Source organism: Triticum urartu, chromosome 1 (assembly GCF_003073215.2).
Source record: "Triticum urartu cultivar G1812 chromosome 1, Tu2.1, whole genome shotgun sequence".
Classification (NCBI taxonomy): Eukaryota; Viridiplantae; Streptophyta; class Magnoliopsida; order Poales; family Poaceae; genus Triticum; species Triticum urartu.
The window spans coordinates 12622540-12648380 of NC_053022.1; the positions used below are offsets into that span (position 1 = coordinate 12622540).

The 25841-nt window shown below is 47.7% G+C and overlaps 1 protein-coding gene across 1 annotated transcript; it reads left to right on the forward strand.

Moving 5' to 3' along the window:
* Window positions 1–20574: 20574 nt before the first annotated feature.
* On the forward strand, window positions 20575–23789 carry LOC125535934 (wall-associated receptor kinase 2-like). Its single transcript, XM_048699037.1, has 3 exons — window positions 20575–21462; window positions 21696–21857; window positions 22666–23789. The coding sequence occupies exons 1-3, from the start codon at window positions 20577–20579 to the stop codon at window positions 23652–23654; spliced, it is 2037 nt and encodes a 678-aa protein (XP_048554994.1). The 5' UTR covers window positions 20575–20576; the 3' UTR covers window positions 23655–23789.
* Window positions 23790–25841: the final 2052 nt, after the last annotated feature.

Consider the following 25841-nt stretch of genomic DNA (forward strand, 5'->3'; position numbering starts at 1 on the left):
TGGCCTGCCCTAGGCAGCCCCTCTCTCTTTCCCGTATGGCCCAATAAGGCCCAATACTTCTCCCGGCGAATTCCCATAACTCTCCGGTACTCCGAAAAATACTCGAATCACTCGGAACCTTTCCGATGTCCGAATATAGTCGTCCAATGTATCGATTTTTACGTCTCGACCATTTCGAGACTCCTCGTCATGTCCCCGATCTCATCCGGGACTCTGAACTCCTTTGGTACATCAAAACTCATAAACTCATAATATAACTGTCATCGAAACCTTAAGCATGCGGACCCTACGGGTTCGAGAACAATGTAGACATGACCGAGACACGTCTCCGGTCAATAACCAATAGCGGAACCTGGATGCTCATATTGGCTCCTACATATTCTACGAAGATCTTTATCGGTCAGACCGCATAACAACATACGTTGTTCCCTTTGTCATCGGTATGTTACTTGCCCGAGATTCGATCGTCGGTATCCAATACCTAGTTCAATCTCGTTACCGGCAAGTCTCTTTACTCGTTCCGTAATACATCATCTCGCCACTAACTCATTAGCTGCAATGCTTGCAAGGCTTAAGTGATGTGCATTACCGAGAGGGCCCAGAGATACCTCTCCGACAATCGGAGTGGCAAATCCTAATCTCGAAATACGCCAACCCAACATGTACCTTTGAAGACACCTGTAGAGCTCCTTTATAATCACCCAGTTACGTTGTGACGTTTGGTAGCACACAAAGTGTTCCTCCGGCAAATGGGAGTTGCATAATCTCATAGTCATAGGAACATGTATAAGTCATGAAGAAAGCAATAGCAACATACTAAACGATCGGGTGCTAAGCTAACGGAATGGGTCATGTCAATCACATCATTCTCCTAATGATGTGATCCCGTTAATCAAATGACAACCCATGTCAATGGCTAGGAAACTTAACCATCTTTGATCAACGAGCTAGTCAAGTAGAGGCATACTAGTGACACTCTGTTTGTCTATGTATTCACACATGTATTATGTTTCCGGTTAATACAATTCTAGCATGAATAATAAACATTTATCATGATATAAGGAAATAAATAATAACTTTATTATTGCCTCTAGGGCATATTTCCTTCACTCGATTCCCCTACTCAACCGCCGCCGCCGACCCCCCGCACCCCTCCCCTACTCAACCGCCGCCGCCGACCCCCCGCACCCCACGAACCCTCCCCCGCTCCACCGGCATTACTGTTTGATGATATTTTTTAAAAATTATTACTGTCTTATAAAAAAATATTACTGTTATGAGTTAAACAAGTTTGAACATATTTAAACACAAATAAGTATCAAACAGCATTTTAAATGCATAAAAAAATGTGGAGCCTGGGAATTGAACCCAGGACCTCCTGGTGTGAGAACTGGCTGCTAACCAATCGAGCTAGTAGAGGGAACTTGGTGTGGATCAGGTCAAGTGGAAGATAACCTGTTGGCTCGAGCAGAAATCAAAAAAAAAATACTAATGGCGCACCAGGGTGAGGTGCGCCATTAGTATGGATGTACTTATGGCGCACCGAGGGGTGGTGCGCCATTAGTATTGTGCCGCCCCCATCCATATTTCCTCCCCGGCCCAAACCTATCCCCTCTCTCTCCCTCGCCCTCGCCCTCGATCCCCTTCCCCTCTCCTCTCCCGACGCCGCTGCCCCGCCGCCTCGACGCCGCCCCGTCTTCCTCGTCTCCTCCCAAACGTGATCTGGATCGGGGCGCCTTGCCCCTGCGCCCATCGTCGGTGCCCCGTCGTCCCTATCGCCCGTCTCCAACCACCGCCGCCTGAGGCTCCGACGTCGGCGCCACTCTCCCCGTCGCCCCACCTCGTTGGACGCCATCGCCCCGCCGCCCTCGTCACCGGCGGCCCGGACGCCGCCCCGTCCACACCACCGTCGCCGGAGCACCACCACCACTCGGACCTCGTCGCCTCCTCCCCTGCGTCGTCGTCGTCCCCGACATCCTCCCCGCGCCCCACTGCCCTATCCCTACGGCCCCCGTGAGCTCCCCCTCCTCCTCTCCCCCTCTCCCCCTCGCGCACACGCGCTTACGTCGTTTAGCACATTCTCGGTCATGTCCCGGATTCATGAGTGGTTGCTCGGCTATGTCCGTTGACGCGGTGTAGCTCTTATGTTCGTCCAGATTTGGGGGGATCTTTGCGCACTGGACCTACTTTCATGCGTTCATCAAATTGGATGGTTGCTCCGGTGTGAATTTTTAGGCGGTTTGCTATTTGGGGGTTGATTTGAGCAAGTGCAAGTTGTACTAGTATGCACTGGCAACAATCGCTGAATGCTGGCCTTTTGTGATTATTATGTGAATCGTCTGATGCAGGTAGTTGCTTACTTATGCCCATTGACATGATAGCTGTTCTGCTTGTGTAGTGGGGGAATTGGGGATGTCTGCAAACCTGCCTCTCAACTGATTATATTTGCTCATCATGCTTCTATTTTTTTCTTTCTATTGGAGCTTTGGTTGGATGGTTGCTGTGATATGGGGCTTTTAGTTTGTGTGGAATTGGAAAAAATATCAGTAGGCACTGGAAAAAATGTGTTAGTGTTGGCCTTCTGTGATCATGTGAACCTTCTAATGTAGGTTGTTTCCTAAGTTATGCCTATCGACACAATAGTTGTTCTAATGGCGTAGTGGGTGATTTGGGGATCTTTGCAAAACCTGCCTCTGAACTGATTTTATTTGTTCATCATGCTTTTGTACTATTGGAGCTTCAGTTGGGTGGCTGCTGTGATATGGGGTTTTAGTTTTCTTGGAATTGGGGATTCATATTTGGATATACAGATAGGATTGCAAATGCTGTCAGTAGGACTGACTACTGATAGGCACTGTGATATGTGTTTGGTGCTGTGTTTTTGTGGTTATCTGAACCTTCTATTATGTCTAGAGTGTTGAATTCTCGCCATTATGTGTTGGACTTGCCATGTGCTGTGTAGTTTAGCTCCATTATTGTGATTATTTTGTTTCGAGGGACTATAAAAATGCTTCCATTTATCAACAGAATTCCGGTTCTGTTTTGAAAGTTGGCGACACAGAAGATGCATCAGCGTCTTGCTGCCATGCTTAGTTTTTTTATCCATTCTCAGTTTTCTATCTGTCATACCAATATTAGTTATGTAGAGTTCTCATCTTATGTAATGTTCAACTCTGACTAAACAGGTTCTGCAAACGGTCTTTTACAGCACTTGACTGAAGAAGTAGGTGTCTGCTATATCCTGCACTTGAGGTGAGTTGTGTTCTCAGGTTTACATTGCAATGGGCACTCTTCTTGTAAACACAAATTCAGATTTATATACTATATGCCGGCATGACTGTGTTTATTAGGCAGGACAGTGCAGTAGTTGATGTATCTTGGGTTAATATCAACCTAACTATTCTTTTTTCCTTAGGTTAATATTAAAATGTCCAGTGTATATATATTTGAAAATGATTGCTGCTAGATGTTAATTTGCTGGTACTAGCTAGAATTTGGCACTGAAAAGCAAAAGCAAAAGCTAATTAACTGCTGGGTAATAGCACTGGTACTAGGTAGCTAAAATATGTGTTCTGAAACACTGAGAGCAGAAACACTTACTACATACATATGCTCAAGAAACACTTACTAACCAGAAAAGGTTTTGACTTGAAATGTTAATAGCACAGAGAGCACCACAAGTTAAACACCTCAATCTGTTAGTATTTGTCTACATTTTCTCACATTCTTCTTGGATCTGATCCAGTATTGCTTGTAGTGGTTTGTCCAAAATGTTGAATGATACTGCTTGGAGATGCATATATTGTTTCACCTCTTCACATGCCAATGTATTTTCCATGTTGTGATGGAGGTCTTTTTTGCCTTGTCCACCCGAGAGGCCCTTGAGTTTGCTGGAATGTCGATTAACTTCCGTTCCGGCAAATTCGGGTACTCCATATGTCCTATTTTCAGCAAAGGTCATGCTGAAATTTTCCGTGAATTTTAGCATGACTTTGCTAAAAATAGGACATATGGGGTACTAGTGACTAATGCATGGGCCGGGGTATCTTAGTAGTTAATTAAGTAGGATCAAGTGCCCCGGCGTACTTGTGACTAATGCATGGCTTTTAGGGTGCCTCGGTGTCGATAAAAACCGAAATGATGAAAGCTTAGGCTTTTAGGGTGCCTCGGCGTCGAAAAACACTCAATGATAAAAGCTTAGCTTTTAGGATGCCTCGGTGTCGACAAACCCTAAATGATGAGACCATGATCTTGTTCCTTGACAATAACCAACTTTTTGACCAAACTTTGTTCCTATTTAGAGAGAAACATGGCCAACAACGATGAGGCCGGGGGTTCGGGCGGCAAGGCATTCTGGGAGCTGTCCCAGGAGATGGAGGAACAACCTCACTTGTATGAGGACGCCGCCTTCCCCGCCGATCCTGAGACCACTGATGGTACCGCCGAGGATGACCCCACTGATGCCACCACTGATGGTGCCGCCGCGGATGCCACCACTGATGATGGCGGCGCACGCACAGATGGCAGCCAATCGAAGAGGCAACGGAAGGACCGGCGCCCGACCGTGCTCTGCACCCTCAAGGAGGAAGTTACTGAAGTGGACTCCGACGGGAATCCAACGGCGCCCGAACGAATAGTCAAGGGGTACTCGCTTCAGCTCGGGTGCATTCTCCGGAGCACCGTCTCGATCAACACCGAGAACCTGAGGCATCCTGACCGAGGGAATTTGCGCAACCTCCTCTTCACGAAGCTGCACGAACGATACAAGTTCCCCACTGAATTTGAAAACACAAGCCTCAAAGGGAATAAAGTGAACAATGCTGCCCTCACGAAGATGAGCAAGGCCCTGTCTACTTGGAAAAGCAATGTGAAGAGAATGATCGAGAAAGGTGAGAGTTATGAGAAGATCAAGGAGAAAAATCCTTCGATCACCGAAGATGACTACAACGACTTCAAGATCAATTGCTCGAGCACCGCAAACTCCGAATCAAGTAAGTGGGGGAAAGAAATGCGGGAGCTGAACTTAGGGGAACACACACTCGGTCCCGGCGGTTACAGAGTGGCGGAGCCTATATGGGACAAGGAGGAGGCGGACCGTACCGAGCAAGGCCTACCGCCCCTCTTTGATAAATACGGTGACAAGCAGACCAGGAACTTTGTCAGGGCCCGGTACAAGAAGGACCCGAAAACAAAGGAGCTTACCACGGATCCGAAGACCAGGGCGCTTGAGCTTGTTCTGGTAAGGAATACACCCCCGCGTAATTAGCTCCATATGGTTGCATTCTAATTAATGAAGCCAAATTTCTAAATGGTTCACATTCCTTCCGCAGGCGACTGAAAGCAGTAGCGCGGGGTTGACTAAGAGCAACCCTTGGGACACCACTCTAAATAGGGCGTTGAATGTAATGAAGAACAAGGATAAGCTCAGTAAGCCGACATCAGCTGGTCGTGTGACCGGCAAAGGCTTGTCGACAAAATGGTCGTCATACTATAACACTGGTGGGCGAAAGGAGAAAAAGACCAGCTCGGAAAGCCAGGCGCGCGAGGTTCAAGAACTCAAGGCACAGGTGGCGCGGATTCCGGAGATTGTCCAAGAGCAAGTGCAACAACAACTCGGAGCGACGATCACCGCCATTGTGCCTACCTTGATCCAGGGGTTGAGTGCGTGGATTGCGGGCGGCCAACAGGGCCCGCCCTCGATTCCTAGCTTCACGGCCAGCAACTCGCAGAACGCGATGGCGGGGCCATTGGTGTCTCCGACGCCGGCACAGGAGCTTAATGCACCCGGGTGTACGCCGGCCGACACCTCTGCAGCAAGCGGCCCCTCCGTCAACTGCACGCCCGCCGTTGGCGGTGCCTCGACATTAGCCGAGCTCGACGCCATCATCACGGTAACTAATTAAGCCTCTCTCGGCCGAGGACTTCATCTCCTTGCCTTTAACTGGGCATCCCTGACGCCCTACATGTTTTCGCAGGGCGCCGCCGACGTTCCGTGCACTCTCCTGCACTTCGTGAACAACGAGTTGGTCGATGTCGCCAAGGGCAAAATCGTTCAACCGGGTAACCCCTTGTTCCACGGTACCCAGATGCCACCCAACTTGTTTAGGGTTCAACTGGTTCGGGTGCTGCCAGGCTACGACGAGTTGTTACCTCCGATTCGACCCGTCGGGGCCGACGATGATGACGTGATGACCCTCAGCGCCTGCCTGAGCTGGCCCCTGCTTTGGCCGAAGAGCCAGATTCGTTTGGGGGCGGGGGACACCACCCCAAAGACAACACCGCCAGTCATGCCGGCGCCAAGTCGGCCCCATGGCAAGACCGCCGCAACGGTGCCGGACATCCCTATGCCACTGGATCCAAACATGCATATGGCACAGGATGAGAACGACGACGACGATGACGATACATTTGGCAACGTCGATCAGTACTTTGCCGATCATGGGTACGGTGGCGACTTCATGGGGCCTCCTTCTCAAGAACCCAACCCAACAAAAGACGTGCACGATCTAGCTGGTACTGCGGAGAAGCCAAGTCGCAACAGGCGTCGTCTGCCGTTCAGCTCTCAGGAGACGCCTCCAGCTGCCGACTTCACCGAGCCTCAGATAGGCGAGGTGCGAAATATTATCAGCCCCAACACACTCAAGAAGGCAGTCTGTGAGCAGAACTCGGTCCCATTACAGGAGAAGAAGAAGGCACGCAAAAGAAAGACTAACAAGGGTGCGGGCCAGCCGGCACCGAGTACGATCCGTGCTCAGGACGGGCCACCTTCACCTGAGGATTTAATGAGGAGGCTGCATGTGGCGGGTAGGCCGATGCTACCGAGAAATATGCTCGATGCTGCAACCGGTGCTATGCGGAGTTTGCATGAAAGTGTTCTTTCTTTCGAGAAGCGGCGTCTCGGAGAGAAGGATGTGGCATACCCGGTTTTCGTGGCCAAGGTGCCAGAGGGCAAGGGCTTTGTGGATAACTCCATCGGGGGTACGATCGTCCTGCGGTTTGATGACATCCACGCTATGTTGAACCTTCATCCGCTGCACTACACCTTCGTTCGGCTATTTTCGCTGAGTATGGAGATGCGGATCATTCGCGACAAGACCCCGGACATCGTGATAGTCGACCCCTTCTACATGCGTGCCAAGATCTTGGGCAGCGCTGGGGACCGGCAAGTCGCGAGTTCTTACCTCGAAGGCGTCATTCTGGCAAACCAAGATAAGGATAACTTCCTCGTGCCTTACTTTCCCGAGTAAGTCCTCCCCTCAACCGCCCCGTAACATATGAATTCTTAGATTTCGATCATTTTTCTTTTAACATTCCGTGTTTTCTGCAGTGACACACATTGCACGCTCATCCTCCTAAGCCCCAAATATTCCATGGCCACGTATTTCGACCCGGACCGTCAGTCGAACGTAGACTACACAAATGTCAAGAAGGTTCTTGATGATGTTCTCCCCGGCTACGTCAAATCTGGAGGCACCTTCACCAGGCCTATTCGTAAGTACGGCAAGCACGTGTTCTCCCACAATACGATGTTCTGCTGCGTCAAGCAGCCGCCTGGCGGTCAGAAGGGTGCCTACTAGGTCATCCATCACATGCGGGCGATCGTACGGGACCGTCATCAACTTTTGCTACCGAGTAAACTCAAAGATTGGGCCATGAGCGTGTCGGCAATCCAGGACACGGACATCAGACAAGAATTCTTTCGCATCCAGTCGGAGTTTGCGGAAATCATCCATCAAGATGTCCTTCGTACCTCGGGGCAGTTCTACCTCAGAAATCAACCGTCCAACAGTGACATCGACACAATGCTACAAATGCAGGCTGACAACGCCCGTTATTTCATGACTCCCACGATAGACGGCGGCTTCATCCACGCTCCGGTCCCTTGAGTCGAGTCGAAAGCAGTGATGCTGTGTCTAGTTCTGAAACATCGATTGGCTCACGTTGTAATTAAACTTTAATGAACTTGTAGTATGTCTCTTTGGTTTCGAGAGTCGTTCAACTTAGATGTAATCGATGCTATTAATGTCTTGCTTTTCTCTTCCGATCGTTCTGTTGCATACTTATATATTGCTTATGTATTGTCTGTGAATTGGTACTAACGTTTCGTTTGGCTAGTGCATAGCGATGCCGTCGTATGTCGTGTACAAGGGTAAGGTTCCCGGAGTCTACGACGACTGGGAGGAGTGTCGGAGACAGGTTCACCGATTCAGCGGTAACAGTTACAAAGGGTACACCACTAGGGCCGAGGCCGAATCTAGATACACCCGCTATCTAGAGGGAGAGGGGAGGGAGCGTTGGAGGAACCGGATGAAGACGAGTTTCATCGTGATGAAGCTCATCGTGATGACCGCAGCTCTCTTCTATGTGATGGTAGTTTAGATGATCGATATCGACTTGTAATGTGAAGACAAACTCGCTACTCGCGGTCTCGAGACTTGTAATATAATGTTCTATCTTTGTTCGGTCTTTTCAATTCGGAGACTAATATGATGAATTGTATTCGGAGACTAATATGATGAATTGTATTCAGAGACTAATCTTCTATTGTATTCGATGAATCTGTTGTTGATGTGTGCTGTCTATATTTTGTCCAATTATACATTTTGTAACCTGTGCAAAAAACATAAAATAAAGAAATAAAAAAACCTAATATTCATACTAATGGTGCATCACATCACAGTGCGCCATTAGTATGCCAAAGGATACTAATGGCGCATCATTAAACAGTGCGCCATTAGTATGCCGAAGTTACTAATGGCGCATCTTGTTGTTGTGCGCCATTAGTATGCCAAAGCACCTGGGTATACATGGCCCCCTGGGAGGCATACTAATGGCGCACTGTTGTATATACTAATGGCGCATCTAAGGTCCGCCATTAGTATACCAGATACTAATGGCGCACCAGTGGCGCGCCATTAGTAAAATATACTAATGGCGTGGTACTAATGGCGTGGCACTAATGGCGCACCACTAATGCGCCATTAATGGCCAAATTAGGTGCGCCATTATTAGGCCTTTTCCTAGTAGTGCGATGAAGACGTGAATCCCACCAAAGGGGACCCGGTACCCGTATTCGATTGAATCGGCCTCGAGGCCCCATCCTGCGTTGTCGATGTAGAGCTTGCCGCGACGACTCTTCGTCATCCGGCCCACAACGTATCCCTTAAGTCCATCGAAGCTGCCCTTCAAGAACTCAAAACCATCGTGCGATAGCCCCACGGTGGGCGCCAACTGTTGTGGGTTTGTCACGGCAGATGTCCTTGTGAAAGGACTTAGTCGTGGAGCCATCTCTACGGGTTAGCTTAAGGGGTTAAACCGGACAAAGGGACACAGGGAATTTTATACTAGTGCGGCCCCTTCGAGGAAGGAAAAAGCCTACGTCTAGTTGTGATTGGTATTGCTAGGGTTTCGAAGGCCAGGGAGCGAATCCGCTTTGTCTGGCTCTCGAGTTGTTGTTCTCTCTAAACCGCGGTCGGGTCGTCCCTTTATATAGATAGGTTGACGCCCGCCGGACTACAGAGCCCCAAAGCCGGATCATAAACGTGTCCGGTTCGGTCTCTACTCTCCCTATCTTATCATACAAGTTATTTGACTAGGTCGGTTTACATTTACAGGCTATAACCCTCCTTTGGGCCTTGGGCCTTCCTTAAAGCGCCATTATCCTCACATCTTCATGGGCTTCTAATCTTCAAAGAGTCAACCCGGCTACATAAGGCCGGTTTACCTCCAGTAGTAATATCCCCAACAGTTACTATGGCAAGATAAGCAGATATCTAGACACGGACAAGAAAAGGTTCGGCGGGATGAAGTCCCATGACTGTCATGTGATGATGACGCAGATACTACCTGTTGCCCTTAGAGGGATAATGGACAAGCACATCCGTGACATGCTTATTGGTCTCTGCAACTTTTTCGACGTCATCTCTCGAAAGTCAATCAGTCTGAAGCAACTCCGAAGGCTATAGGAAGAGATTGTTGTGATACTGAATGAGCTGGAGATGTACTTCATGCCCGCGTTCTTTGACGTGATGGTGCACCTACATGTCCATATTGTGGACGACATAATAGACCTGGGGCCGTCATTTCTGCACAACATGATGTCGTTTGAGAGGATGAATGGGATCATCAAAGGATTCATTCGTAACATGTCCCGTCCGGATGGAAGCATCGTCCAGGTCTATCTAACACAAGAGTGCATCTCTTTCTGCGAGAATTTTTTATATGGCGCAGACCTGCAGCCGCCTGGTGTTAATTTTGGTTTGCCTGTTAACAAGCACGATGGGAAGCTCGAAGGAGAAGGTCACTCCAACGGTCATAGGGAACTGCACGTGGCATACTCAGATCGACGCATCGACTTTGGTAGAGCAAACTTGGTAGTGCTACAACACCTAGACGAGGTAGATCCTTTCATGGCACTGCACAAAGAAATTATCGCAAAGAAGTATCGTGACCGGGGGGTATGCAGGACGAACACCGAAGTTACTAGAGAACACAACTCCACTTTCCTGCATTGGTTCAAAGAGCATATTATTGCTAATCCCCCGGAGGAGGGCTCTAAGGACGGATTGCTCATATGCGCCTTAGCACATGGCCCCTCGCCCAACCTCATAACCTATTAGGCATACTATATGTCAAAAGAAGAATCAATACTACATTACCTAAGAAAAATCGTACTCCATGGAAAAGGCAAAGTCACAATGAGGGGCTCAATTATTCTTCAACGAACAAGAAGGGAAAGAAGCTGACTCAAAAACGAAAACGTCAACGCTGAGGAACCGTATGCTATCGGTCAAATGATGTAATATATATATATGTGTGTGTGTGTGTGTGTGTTCCTATTTTGTATACATATTTAACCGTCAAATGATGCAATATATATATATATCGCCTTCCCTTCGTTAACTGCTCTCGGAAAAAAAAGTGAGATAAAATAAAGGAAAAGAAAAAGGGAAACTAGTTATAGCAGTAGCGCATTACTGGAAAAAGAGCTACAGCTAGTCAAGGTAGCAGTAGCGGTTTCTGTATAAAACCGCTATAGCTACCTGTAATAGTAGTATCGCGTTTGCTCTAAACGCGCTACTGCTACGTCCACTTAACCCAAAATCCTCACTCTCTCTCCTTCATCCCGCCTCTTTTCCCCCCAAATTCCCACTCTCTTCCCTCGCCACGCCCCGGCGCTCGCCCCCGACCCCGACCCCGGCCTCGGCTCCGACCCTGGCGCTCGCCCCCGACCCCGACGCGCGACGCCTCCCTCCTCTGCTTCCTCTTCTCCCAACCTCGGCCGTCGTCGGGCCTGCCTCCTCGCCCCTGCACCCTCTGTAACCCCCCCCCCCAGCGCTCCTCCTCTCTCTGCTAGCTAGGGTTCTTCAGTTAATTTACTTAGGTTTTAGTTAGGGCAGTAGGTTAATTAGGTCATCTATTTAGTTATGAATTTAGCTAGGTTTATTTAGTTTTGGACATGTCATATTTGGAAAATGATGATTATGTGCAGGGTAAATGATCCAAGTTGCCTATGTTACGCCGGAATGTTGATTCATTTCCGTTCCGGTGAATTTCAGGCGCTCGATATGTCCATTTCTTAGCAAAGGTCATGCCGAAATTTTCTGTGAATTTTGGCATGATAGATTTCTTTTTTATGTCATTTTTCATTTTTTCATACTTTTAGAATTGAACGAGGAGACTTAATCATAGAAAAGATGTCGAACAACGAAGAAATTGGGCCTTCTGACCAAGATGCAGACGAGATGGATTATGAGGGTGAACAAGAGTACCTCGACTATTTGAGTGCTAAGCAAGGTTTGCAGGTCGGCCTCAATGATGGTACTGACACCGACATCGACACCGACGGCGCCGGCACTGATGGCGGCGCCGAGACCGGCGGGGAAGGTACCGGCGGGGAAGATACCGGCGGGGAAGGTACCGGCGCCGATGCTGCTACCGAAAAGAACAAGCAGAATAAGCAGAGGATACGAAAACCTAACAAACTAGGGATTGGACGACTAGTGATCACAAAGATGGCACCTGACAAGTTTGAGCCATTAGAGCCGGAAGAACCTCGCAAGTGCTATGGGAACCAAGTAGGATGCATCCTACGGGAATGCGCGAGCATCAACGATGATGACTTAAGGAGTAAAGAACATTTGACGTGGTTGCTCCTGACAAAGTTGCACAAGAGATTCAAGTTCCCCGGCCGGGATGATAACATAGAACAACCGTGGGATGATCCGAAGATGAAAAATATTAACAATCACGCCATGGGCATGTTCAGCAATGATTTGGCCTCCTGGAAAGGGAAGGTGAAACGAGCTATTGAGGCTGAGGAACCCCTGTCCAAGATTATGGAGGAAAATCCAACACTTATGGAAGAGGAGTTCGAAAAGTTCAAGGACACATGCGCTACCGAGGCAGCCAAGGCTAAGGCTGCGAAATTCAAGAGCCTTCAGCAAAGGAACACGGGGAAGCATCGCCTTGGAAGCCGTGGCTACCTCGGTAAAAGGCCCATATGGGATAAGGAGGACGCGGAACGTGAGGCCGCGGGTATCCCAGACCCCTTCGTGAAGTTCACCAACCCCTTGGAGCATGACTTCATTAGGGCCCGCTACAAGTGGGACAAGGAAAAGAAGGTTTTTTACACGGACAAGATCACAAGGAAATTGACTAGACTACTGGTAATTACTCTTTTACCACCTTACATTTAGCTCCATATCTAGTCGACTACACATTCCTAAACGGTTCACGCTCCTTCTGCAGGAGAAGCAACACCAGCTTGCAGCAGAAAGCCCTACTTCTCCGATGAGGCCCAAGTGGAACACCCCTCTCAACCGAGCCTTGAACGAACTTAAGGGACTCCCTTTGGGCCAGCGGCCGCAATATGGTTGTGTGCACGGTGCTGGAGACGGCGCCACGTGGAAGGTGTTTTACAATAAGGGCCCGGAGGCCAAGAAGCAGAAAAAGAAGTTTAGTCAGGCGGACATCGACGCGAAGGTGAAGCTTGCGGTCGAGAAAAAAGCACCTGAGGACGCGAAAAAAATAGCCGAGGAGAAAAATGATTTGCTACTGCAAGCAGTCAATGCAGCTGTAACTGCGTGCAGAAATGATTTCTCTACTAACTTGGTTCCAGCTATCATCAACTGGACGAAGGAAAATCCAGACAAGACGGTACATGATTTCCCGTTGCCCAGTTTCGTCGGGAGCAACTCCATGAACAACAACACCATCGCACCATCACTTGCTCACGCAACCGGGCCTCCTCTCGCAGCCGCTCCCGCTCATAGCAGCCCGTCCATAGTCTCTGGCGCGCTAGGTGGGCCTTCGTCTTTGGCTGAGCTCGACGCCGTCATGGTAATTACATGTCGCACCAACATATATATATAATATTCCATTTTCGTTGCCTTTCGGATGTTTTACGCCACAGACATATGTGTTTGCAGGCCAAAGAAACCCCGTGCACCATTCTCTACTTGATCAAAGGCTAGAAGGTGGACGTGGGAAAGGGGATGATAATGGACCCCTTGCAACCCACATTCCACAACCAGCCGATCCCCGCTGGGCACTTCTGGGTTAGCTTGTCCAGTGTGAAATCAGGGCACGATCAATTGCCTCCTCCAGTACATCCTGTGAGAGAGGACGACGAGACCCCACCGCGGATTGGAAACTGCAAGGGTTGGGTGCTGCTATGGCCGAAGAATCTTATTCGTCTGGAGCCGGCCAAGAGCACACCAATAACCACACATCAACAAGCATGTGCGAAGACCACCACCCCGCCTACGCAATTAGCATCTCATGTAGTGCCGGGTGAGAGTGGCGGACGACATGATGAAGGGGGTGCAATAGTACTGGCTGATGTAATTTGTCCTGTAGAACAGAGAATGGATGATGAGACGGAGGTCGACCCTATGGGTTTCCTCAATACAGACGCGTATGACTGTGACATAGATATGATGAGTCAACCATATGACGAATTGGGCTATCAGCATGCTAATGAGGATATGGATGATATGCCCGGGCAGGAAGGTCGTAGCAGGGATTGCAAAAAGTCTCTCTTCATGAAATCCACACAGGACACACCTGAAGATGTCGCCTCAACACATGCTCAACTAGCCGGGCGCGAGGGTCGTACAGTACTTAGCCCGAGAACACTGGGGCAAGGCTTAAGGAAGGGTTTGGAAGGTGTGCCCAAGAAAAATGAGAGGAAGAGATCGGGGAAGATAGCTGCCTCCAAACAAGCCAGAGCACATAGCAGCCAAACGATGGATTCTGAAGAGCGTGTACCCGTGAAGGGTGCGGCCATGTTCCATCTCACGGGCGAGCCGATGCTATGGCCGAAACCGCTGGAGGCACTATCAGGGGATCTTAGGAGATTGCACGACCATGTGCTGTCGACTGAGTAAAGGTTGTAACATCCTCTTCTTCTTCGGCCCGGTTCCATCGGCGTTGATGCACCCGTAACATCCTCTTCTTCTTCTTCCTCTTTTTCCTCTTCTTCTTCTTCTTCCTCCTCCTCTTCTTCCTCCTCTTCTTATTCATCCTCCTCCTCTTCTTCTTCCTCCTAAACTAAACCTAAACTAAACTAAATCTGAACCTAAACCTAAAAAACAGAAGAAGAAACACCTAAACTAAACTAAGCATAAACTAAACTAAAACTAAACTAAATCTAAAAGAAGGGAAAAAAATAAAAAAGGAGAGCTCACCTTCGGGGGGCACCGGTGGAGGAGGGGGCCGAGGTGGCCTGGGGCAGGGAGGCGGGGGCGACGAGGACGCAGGGCGGGGGGGACGCTGGGTGGGGGGGGGGGGGCGATGGGCGGTGGGACGGCGAGGTCGACGGGGCGACAGTGAGGTGCGGTGATGGGGCCGCGGTGCTCCGGGGCGGCGAGGTGGTGCGGCGGCGGTGCGGTCGCGGGGGCGTCTCAATCTGAGGGTCGAGCGAAGGGACAGAGAGAGAGAAGAGAGAGGCGTGGGGGGGTAACGGCCATTAGGTAGTTAATTCTTTGCCATCTGCTGGCAGACGGCAAAGAAGTGGGCTGGTGGGCCGTTAGGGTTTAGGCCTCCACTGGACCCCACCCACCTCTTTGCCGCGGGCTATCAGACGTTAAAGAATCTTTGCCGTCTGCCAGCAGACGGCAGAGAATTGGCTTATGGCAAATAGGATCTTTGTCGTGAGCCAGTTTTTTGCCGTCCGTTTTTTATAAGCAAACGGTGAAGGCCTTCTTTGTCATTCGCTAGCAGGCGGCAAAGAGCTGACTGATGGCAAATTCTCTGTTTCCTGTAGTGAGAGGCTTCTCTCTTGAAGCAAAGTATACAGTGGGTGAACAAATTACTGTTGAGAAATTGATAGAAAAGCTCATAGTTATGAAGGTATCCAAGGCAATGATCATGAATATAGGCATCACGTCCATGATAAGTAGACCGAAATGATTCTGCATCTACTACTATTACTCCAAACATTGACCGACTCCTGCCTTCATCTATAGTTTTAAGTTCAAAAGAACAGAGTAACGTCTTAAGCAAGATGACACGATGTAGAGGGATAAACTCAAGCAATATGATATAAATTCCATCTTTTTATCCTTAACGGCAACAATACAATACGTGCCTCGCTACCCCTGCTGTCACTGGGTGAGGACACCGCAAGATTGAACCCATCACAAAGCACCTCTCGCATGGCAAGATAGACCAATCTAGTTGGCTAAACCAAATCAATAGATCGGAGAGAAATACAAAGCTGTCCTAATCATGCATAAAAGTGTTCAGAGAAGACTCAAATAATATTAATAGATAATTTGATCATAAACCCACAATTCATCGGATCTCAACAAACGCACTGCAAAAGAAGATTACATCGGATAGAACTCCAAAAACATCGAGGAGAACATTGTATTGGAGATCAAAGAGAGAGAAGAAGCCATCTAGCTACTGGCAATGGACCCGTAGATCTGTGGTTCACACATCATCGGAAGGGTAGCAAGGTTGGTGTAGAGGCCCTCCGTGATCAAATCCCCCTCCGGCAGAGTGCCAAAAAAGACCCCAAGATGGGATCTCACGAGAACAGAAGCTTGCAGCGGCGGAAAAGTATTTTTGTGGACGCTTCTGATGTAGAAGGAATATTTGGGTATTTATAGAACAAGAATGAGGTTTAGGGGAGTCCCTAGGGGCCCACTAGCCTGGGGGCGCGCCCTCAGGGCTTGTGGCCCTCTCATGGCTCCTCTGGCCTCCTCTCCAAGTCTCCTGGGTTTTTCTGGACCAAGAAAAATCATCCTAAAGTTTTATTCCGTTTGGACTCCATTTGATACTGGATTTCTATAGATGACAAAAATAAAAAAACAACTGGCACTCGGGACTAAGTTAATAAGTTAGTCCCAAAAATGATATAAAATAGTACCAAAATCCATATAAAACATCCAAGATGGATAATATAATAGCATGGAACAATCGAAAATTATAGATACGTTGGAGACGTATTAGGGCACGCGCCTCGGCGACCCAGCTAGGCTCGGCCGCAGTCGACATGAAGTTGTAAGTGGCATCGCGCTCCCGCTGAGCGGACTCCTGCCGACGCTGCGTAGCAGCGAGTGACATGGCCTCGTCTAGCAGGCGCACGCGCTCCTCGTCAAGCCAAGCCCTGGCCTAGGTGGCGTCGACGTCGGTGGTGATGGGGATGCTGAGGTTCTGCAACGTCGTGCACAGCGCGTCGGCCAGGATGGTGCGGGTCGCGGCGGCCTTGGCTGCGGTGCTAGCCGAAGAGGAGGTAGAGCCGGTGGTGAGCACCTCCACGCAAGTGCAGAGATCCACCACATCGCTAGAGATGGCGCAACCGACGGGGACATGGGAGTCGATGAAGTTGAGAACCCCGTTGGGGTACGCACTAGGGTGAGCGTGACGAAGACGCGCTGCGCGCCGAAGGGGATGGCGGACGAGCCTACAAGGCTGGCCGGTGCTACGCCGAGTGCGGGGACCAGGCCGTGCACAATGCACTCATCGGAGTCGGTGAAGGGCCTCGTCTGGAACTTGACTCCGGCCGGTGCCGCGAGCAGCACCACGGTGGACACCAATTATCGTGATGATCTCCCGACAAATGCCATGGGATGGCAAAAAGTGGGGGGAGACACAAGAGCGTCGGTGGGTTTCAGAGGCGAGGTTGGCACGCGCTGGTGTTTGACACGAGACGTACCCAGGTTTGGGGCCCTCCGTGGGAGGTAACACCCCTAGTCCTGCTGAATGGATGATATGTGATTGGTTACAGAGTTGTTCCTGGAGCTGTTTGGGTGGAGGAAGAGGAAACTGGTCCTCTACTCTGGCTCGTATGTGTGAGTGGATTCTACTGATGATCGCCTGTTTGCTGCCCGCGTACATGGAGGGCTCCTGGGGGGGTCTTATAGGCTGACCCACAGTGTTACAATGGTAAAGATACAAAGGTGCGGGTCCCTGGTGTCATCCTTAGGGAGCCGGCAGTGGGGGCCGCCGGCCTGCCGGGTCCGTCGGATGCGGGTCTCGCCATGTTCGCTGGGTGCGGGCTGTACCGGGGCCGCCGGGCGCGGGTATGGCCGGCTACTTGGTATTGTGGCACGCCCTGCCAGGCCTCAATGGACGGTCAGTGCCGCCCTGCTACAGGGTTGCGTCGCTGAGACAGCGCTTGTCCCGGACAGGGGCATGGGGTGCACTGTTGCCGTGCCCACCGGGGCCGGCGTAAAGGGAGACGCATTGTAGCCATGCCCGCTGGTCGTTGGTAGTTGTCTTCTTGTGACCAGACGGCAAGCGCCAGTCGGCTGGGCCGGGTCGCGGTACCGGGCCTGCTCGCGCTGGGGAGCCGGCGGGTTGGCGAGCCCGATTGAGGGGCCTAGCTTGCCCCGATGTTTTAAAAAGGGATTGAGGTTCGGCTGCCTGCTCGGGGCCATCCCCCGACACATGCAATCATGCAACTACATTTATTAGATTGGTTTATAAGACATTTTTGCAATCTAATTTAAACTGACAGGCGTCTTATACTTAGATACAGAGGGAGTAGTTTAGAGTTGAAATGTGTATTTCCTTTTCTATCTGAAATGCATGTAAATGAACAGCAATGTCATACTTTGAGCTTGGCATATATATATGATCTATTTTATTTTAGTATACCTGGGATGCATTATGGGTAGTACATGTGGAGTGCTTTCTGGTTATGCTTTTTTAAGGATGACCGACGGGACTTCACAAGTCCTCCGGATCTCACCCCATTGACTTTGGATAGAGTTTCTCGATAGACAAAAACTTTGTCTTGATCCGTTTAATGCGCGTGAACGGCACCAAGCTCACATGCAATGGCTGTAATTAGTTGGGGTTTCGAGGTCAAACCAGCCGCTAGCGTGACTGTGAGTCGTTTGGAAAATGGGGCAATTTACACAGTGTGTAGTGTGTACGCTACCTTCACCAAGACAAAGCAACTCTATGCATCGTGTTGTAGTAGTAGGTCAAGCATGAGTGTAAGTCATTTAAAAATGCAACTTGCATGTTGCAATACACGACAACCGCAATCAATACCTTAATCAGTTAGGTTTATACGCATATGAACAGATCTTTATCTCAGAAGTGACGGAGATGGCACAGCCTGTAAGATCAGGTATTTACCCGCAAAAAAAACAAAGATGTTGTATATTAACGCCACTTGTGATATTTATAAATGATGATCGGTCCAAGGACCTGGCAAATCATCGATACTGCACCCCTTGAGGAAGAATTTGATCTAAGCCATTGGCTTTTTTCTTTTCTTTTGCCGATAATTTCTTCAGAAAATTTTTCCGTGTCAGTGTTAAAATCTTGAGCTCTTTCAACCTTCTATGATCAACATTACTCTTGGACGAGTGTTTCTGTAAATAATCTGAATCGTGAACACTTCAAACGTAGTTTATAGAGCTGAACTTCCTGAAATGCATTTGAATGAATAATTTTAAAATTGTCACAAGGATAATTCAGTAGAGGATGCAGATAGGTATCGAGAGAGAAAAGAATTCTTTCAATTTTTTATCTTTCATATCTTTTGATTGAAAAGTCCAAATTAAATTACGTTTGCCTATTCGTGTTTTTGGTGGAATGAGATCCATTTTGAATATGTTTCAACGGACTGTTCACATTTCATTAAGTTTCAGCTTTTGAAACTTTACAAGCGATCGGCAAAATCGTACATTTTACAACCTGTGAGCAGCAATACAGTAAGTTTTAAGTTTTAACTTGTGTAACTTGGTACGAGCGGCTGACAATCTCGTAAGTTTCAGAACAAGCGGCTGACAAAATTGTAAGTTTCAGAAACTAAAACTTTACTTAATGTGCCCTGGTGCAGGATCCAACGACTTTGTCGATCGTGAGGCAATCAGACGGCTCGCGCGACTGGGCAAGTGCATGCCCTTGCAAATTTCCAATATCGAGAGGCATCGTTGCATTGAGACCAAAGCCTAATTTGTGTTGACAAAGAAAAGTGTGGATACAACTGCATTAGTTAGACTGGTTTAGGCAACTTGGGGCCGCAAGCATTAACCATGACAAAAAAATTATGACTGATCAAAGGACCTAGCAAATCCTCAATAGGAGCACTCTTTAGTAAAGAGTTCAGTGTGGCCATTGACTTTGAGCTTGCCACACCTATATGGAAAAGATCGCATATTCCATCTTTTTTATTTATTTTTAGTTTTTTTGGCAAGCATGGCAACAACCCTCAAAAGAGGGCTCCACATATTTTATAGCAACCTAGGCAATGTACAGAGATCAAGTTTCCTCCAGGAAAAGAGATGGCTTCAAAAGCCATTTTGGAGTTACATCTGGAGCATTTCGGTGTGACAATGAATAAATTATTTTCAAAAGACATTTGCAAAAAGCATTTTTAGTGGGCATGACTCATGAGCATATGCTCCCAAAAGCCGAACTGGATTTCTGGCAACTAGAGGCAATTCTATTAGAGAAAGCTTCTTTGCAAGATTATGAGCTATAAGATTCTTGATCCTTGGGATGCTCAATCCCGTAAGAACTAATATACAATAGGTGTCAGCGCTAGTTGGAGTACATTGGCTGTCCAAAAAATGAAAGATGCCATGCATTACCGGCATAATAGTATTTGTTTATGATTTATTCACAAGGATAACCGGCGGAACGTAGCATGTCATGTACTTCACCTCATTGACATTTGGCCAGAGTTTCTTGTGAGAGAGAAGCGTGCACGCGGCCAGGCTCATATGGGGTCAATTAGTTGGGGTTTCAGGGTCCGGGTGACTACGAGTCGTTTGTAAAAGATCTTGATAACGTCCAAACGTCATGTACGAGCACATGGCAACTCCGAACATTTTCGACGGCAAGTTTAGTTATGTGAGGATGGCAACTTTAGTTGGTTAGGATAGTATTTTTTCTGCTTCAGTTTATTTTTGACAGAAACTTGGCATGTGTCACCCGAAAAAAATATTTGGGATGGGGGAGAAAATAGTACTACTAACTAATGCGGATGGCAGCAATTAGTTGAATTAATTGGAGGAACTATCAAAAAGAAATGGAGTGCTCATCGCTGCTTATAAAAACGATGACTTGCAGGAAAGTTAGATACACCCAGGCCCAGCATGAGCATGCAACTAATGTCGACGGCACTGACACTACTGCTGCTCCTTGCGGCAGCGGCAGCTACCACCGCGACCACTGGTGGGTGTCCGCCGAGCTGCGGCGGCGTGGACATCCCCTACCCCTTCGGCATCGGCCCAGGATGCTTCCGCAAGGGCTTCGAGATCGAGTGCACCAAGGACGGCCCTGTCCTCGCCGGCACGCCTCTCCAGGTGGTGCGCCTCTCCGTGGATCCAGACGAGTCCGAGGTGCTGCTCCCCATCGGGTATCACTGCTACAACGCGTCCAGCCCCAGCTCAACCGAGGACTTCAGCTACGCTGAGACGGAGATGAACAAGGACGGCGTGTACCGCATCTCCAACACGCACAACATGCTCGTCGTCGTCGGCTGCAACACCATGGCCTACACCGGCAGCGGGAAGACCGAGGGCGGCACCGACAGCTACGCCTACTACACCGGGTGCTTGTCCTTCTGCAACAACTCCGCGAGCGCGCAGGACGGCCTCTGCGCCGGCGTCGGCTGCTGCCACGTCGACATCCCGCCGGGGCTCACCCACAACTACTACAAGTTCCGGCCCTACGACCACTCCACCATGATGGACTACAGCCCCTGCGAGTACGCCTTCCTCGTCGACAGGACCAACTACACCTTCCTCCGCTCCCACCTCAAGATGGACACCAAACGGACCTCGCCGGTGTGGCTGGACTGGGCCATCCGCGGCAACAGCTCCAACCCCGGCGACACACCGTCGTGCAAGCAAGCGGCCAAGACGGGTCAGTACGCCTGCATGAGCGCTGACAGCCGTTGCGTCGATTCCACCAATGGGCCTGGCTACAACTGCAAGTGCTCTGATGGCTACGAGGGAAACGCCTACTTTGCCGGCGGATGCACGGGTAAGACCCACCATTCTTAATTTTGTGTTTTCGTTCAGGTCCCGATCGATCTACTGACATCTTATCAAAGTCTCAATCAATTTGGAAAATGCAAATCAATTCTCTTTGGAAAATGCACTTTTTACGAACCCATGGAGAATAAAAAACTCTCAAACTACTAAGACCTAGCAAAACCATTTTCTTTATTCATCTACATCCTAATTAACGATTGTTTCTATCATTGTGCGACACAGATATTGATGAATGTGCAGATCCAGCCAAGTATGGTTGCTACGGTGTCTGCACGGATATCCAAGGAGATTACAAATGCGAATGCCCTCCAGGTTATCGGAGTCGTGATCCAAGAACCGAACGATGCACTCAAAAGTTCCCACTTGCAGCACAGATTTCCGTAGGTATATATCATACTCCTACTACACGAGTTACTAATTTTCAATGTACTTAACAGGTGTTGTTGATTGATTAATTATATATTCATAATAATATTTTGGACTATATGTACCACATTCTAGGTAGTACGTAAATTTTTTATCATATTACTCCCTCCGTCCGGAAATACTTGTCCTATAAATGAATACAATGAATGTATCTATAACTAAAATAAGTCTGGATACAACCATTTCTAGGACAAGTATTTCCGGACGGAGGGAGTACTTTATACGTACAAATATGAAGTTATTTTCAAAATATACTAATAACTATGGACTCACAAACATTTTTTTCATATATCTCACTTTGAAAAATCTTGGATATAGTATATGAACATACTTAGAATGAAAAATTATTATATATACTACTTCCTCCGTTTCTAAATATTTGTCTTTCTAGAGATTTCACAAGTGATTACATACGGAGCAAAATGAGTGAATCTACACTCTAAAATATGTCTATATGCATCCGTATGTGATAGTCCATTTGGAATCTCTAAAAAGATAAATATTTGGGAACGGATGGAGTACATGGTAGTATAAGAGACATGAGGGTAACTACCACTTGGTACATATTAGGATCCCTAATTGAATGGTTCAGTTTGTATGTATCTTGCTATCCACTTTTTTAACATATTTGCCCGCACTTCAAATCAAGAGTAAAAACAAAATTTAATTTTGTTCATTACAACAGTTAAATTGGATGACAGACAAATTAATGTCGAGAAACTTTGATTATTACAATAGTTTTAAATTTGTTTCTTTGCCCATGTAGGTGCAATAGGTGGCATTCTTGTCTTGGCATTTCTGGCATTCTTTTTTGTTCTTCGCAAAGAGAAGCAGAAGGCCAGAGACTTTTACCAAAAGAATGGTGGTCTTACATTAGAGAAAGCTAGAACTATTAAGATTTACACAAGGGGGAATCTCAAACCAGTTTTAAAGAGTAGCAATGTAATTGGTAAAGGTGGCTTTGGTGAAGTTTACAAGGGTGTTGTTGATGGAGTTATCGTTGCAGTAAAGAAACCAAATGGTCATAGTGTTCTAGAGAAGGAGCAATTTCCAAATGAAGTCACCATCCTGTCTCAAGTCAGCCACAAGAACATCGTAAGGCTTATAGGTTGTTGCCTCGAAGTGGATAACCCCATGCTAGTCTATGAATTCATCTCCAAAGGAAGCTTGGAGGACAATCTTCATGGAGCTGACAACAAGGAGCTTCTTGACTTGGATGTACGTCTAAGTATTCTTGAAGACTCAGCACATGGTCTAGCTTATATGCACTCACAAACCCATAACACAATCCTGCATGGTGATGTCAAACCAGCAAACATACTCTTGGATGAGAACTTTTCCCCAAAGATCGCGGATTTTGGCATATCAAGGTTGATTGCACAAGGCAAGGACCACACTAGAAACATCATAGGTGACATGTCTTATATGGATCCCGTGTACCTACAAACAGGTCGATTGACTGACAAAAGTGATGTCTACAGTTTTGGGGTCGTCATCTTAGAGCTCATTAGCAGGAAGAGGGCCACTCATTCTGACAATAATAGCCTAGTGAGGAGCTTCCTAGAGTGTCACCAAAATGGGGAGACCATGACTGAGCTCTTTGATAAGGAAATTGCAACGACCAGAGATTTGGAACTTCTCAACAAGTTGGTAGAGATTGCTGTTCAGTGTCTTAACCTTGAAGCAGATCAAAGACCGTCAATGACAGATGTTGCAGGTCACCTTGTCACGCTGCATAGGTCCCGTAATCCTTAGGTTTGTTTCCAGATGGGAGTTTCAACAGCATGTATGTTAAGTCGAATAAGATAGGTAACTATCAGTGTCAACCATTGTTGTATTTGTTGTTCCAAGAAATTTGTACTACTGTAGTGAGTAACTTTGTATTTCATATGACCAAATGCAAGGATTGATTTCCCGACTACTCCCTCCGTCCGGAAATACTTGTCCTAAAAATGGATAAAATGGATGCATCTTATAACTAAAATAAGTCTAGATACAACCATTTGTAGGACAAGTATTTCCGGACGGAGGAAGTACATTGTATTGTAATAGGGTTGTGATTTAATACATGGGTTAGGTACATCACTAGTACAGTATGCAGTGTTTTTTTTTTCTCGGCAGAGACACCTGCCTTAGATTGCTTCTAAGATTCAAGTCAAAACGGAAAAGTTGAGTAAAGATCTAGTGGACCGTCTACCCACACAGTCAGTTGTTGAAACGCAACCTCGCCTAGCTAATGCATCAGCCATCGAATTTGCAGGGAAGTACCACCATCTGAAGACCAAAAGACATTGTTTCCTGGTTGGATTTTGCTAACTGCATACCATATACGCCTAGGATGACTTTAGTTTTGTTTGGTATTCTAGGGCACCATACTAGTAGGTTTTTCTATGTGTAGTTGTTGTTAAGGTCCTGCTCGACCCCTTGAGGTGGAGCGTGAGTTTCACTCTGAAATCCTAGGGCCTCGCCCATGTGCCGGTAGTTCCGTTCAATTTTCATCGGCTAATTTGACGTCACCCATTTTTTCTGTGTGCACTAAGGGTGTGTTGTACTCCCTCCGTCCCATGATATAAAAGCGAACTTGAATTGTGTTGTTAGCTCTGTATTGCTTGGTTTCTTGCAAGAACGAGTGGGGCGACCTATATAGAGGTATTTTGAATAACGCCTTGGTTTCTTGGTTTCTTGGGTGATGGGGTATGGAAGGCAACAATGCATCATCCGTGAGGCTAGTACTAAAGTCCAGGCAAATTATTTTCCAGAATCAATTAATATGAGATATCAAGATATTTGAATGGACTTGTTGTACCTTGGACGGACCAGTACTTAATACTCACGAATTAACGAACATCATAAATAACCATATCTCCATCCAAGCATGTTTAGCTTTGCAAGAAATTCCTGCATCCTGTTTCTTCGATGAGTTCTACAACCTTTATGTTTGTTTAGAAACTTTACAACCTTTATGTGCATACTGAAAGAATTAATCGGACCTTCATCGTTTTATTGCCCAAAAAGGACTCTGCGGCAACACCTGACACTTACCAGCCCATTTCTCATAAAAACAGTCCTATAAAAGGGGTGGCAAAAGTCTTCACTAACAGATTGAAGACTCTCATCCCCCTCCTCATCCACGAAATCAAACTGGGTTCATCAGTGGGCACAAATATCGCCGAAAAATTCTTTTTCACTGCCAACCAAGTCTTCTCCTGCCATATGCCCATATATAAGAAAGCACCTACCATGGTCCTAAAAGTAGACTTCTGAAAAGCATTTGACTCACTCTCTTGGTCCTCCTTGATAGCCATCCTAAACTGTTAGGACTTCCCGGAGCTGGATCAATGACATTCTCTCTATACTGTTAAATGGTGTCCTAGGAACTTGGATAAACTGTCAAATGGACTGCCCCAAGGTAACCCACTCTACCCCCTACCTCTTCATTATCATTGCTGGCCTACTACAACAAATGATCCATCAAACGGCAGACACACTCCATCTTCACACACCTCCCTCCTACAACCCTACTATATGCCAATGACAGGTTATTTATTGCACATGCTTTAGTTGAAGCTATCACCCAGCTAAAGCTAATCCATCAAAACTTTGCCGGCTATCTCTATCCATTAGTATCGACAAAACAACCTTTGTCCCCATGCACGCCTCCCCAGCACTCGCAAAATAAATTGCGCAAGTTCTGCAGTGCTCCATTTCTTCCTTTCCTCAAATTTACCTAGGAGCACTAGTAGAAAACAGGGCTTTGGTCACAGCTCAATATACACATTAGTCATGCTTGCATTCGCACCCTTTAATCCCGGTTCGTGTCTCAAACCGGGACTAATGCCTTTAGCTGCTCGAACCGGGACTAAAGGGTGCGATGCCCTTTGGTCCCGGTTCGTGTCTCAAACCGGGACTAAAGGGGGTCGTATCTCAAACTCTACACCCCCC

Coding starts and splice junctions, on each gene's coding strand:
- LOC125535934 (XM_048699037.1), top strand. CDS start 20,577: ATGCAACTAATGTCGACGGCACTGACACTACTGCTGCTCCTTGCGGCA. Junction 21,463..21,695: donor CTTTGCCGGCGGATGCACGG/GTAAGACCCACC, acceptor TGTGCGACACAG/ATATTGATGAATGTGCAGAT. Junction 21,858..22,665: donor TGCAGCACAGATTTCCGTAG/GTATATATCATA, acceptor TTGCCCATGTAG/GTGCAATAGGTGGCATTCTT.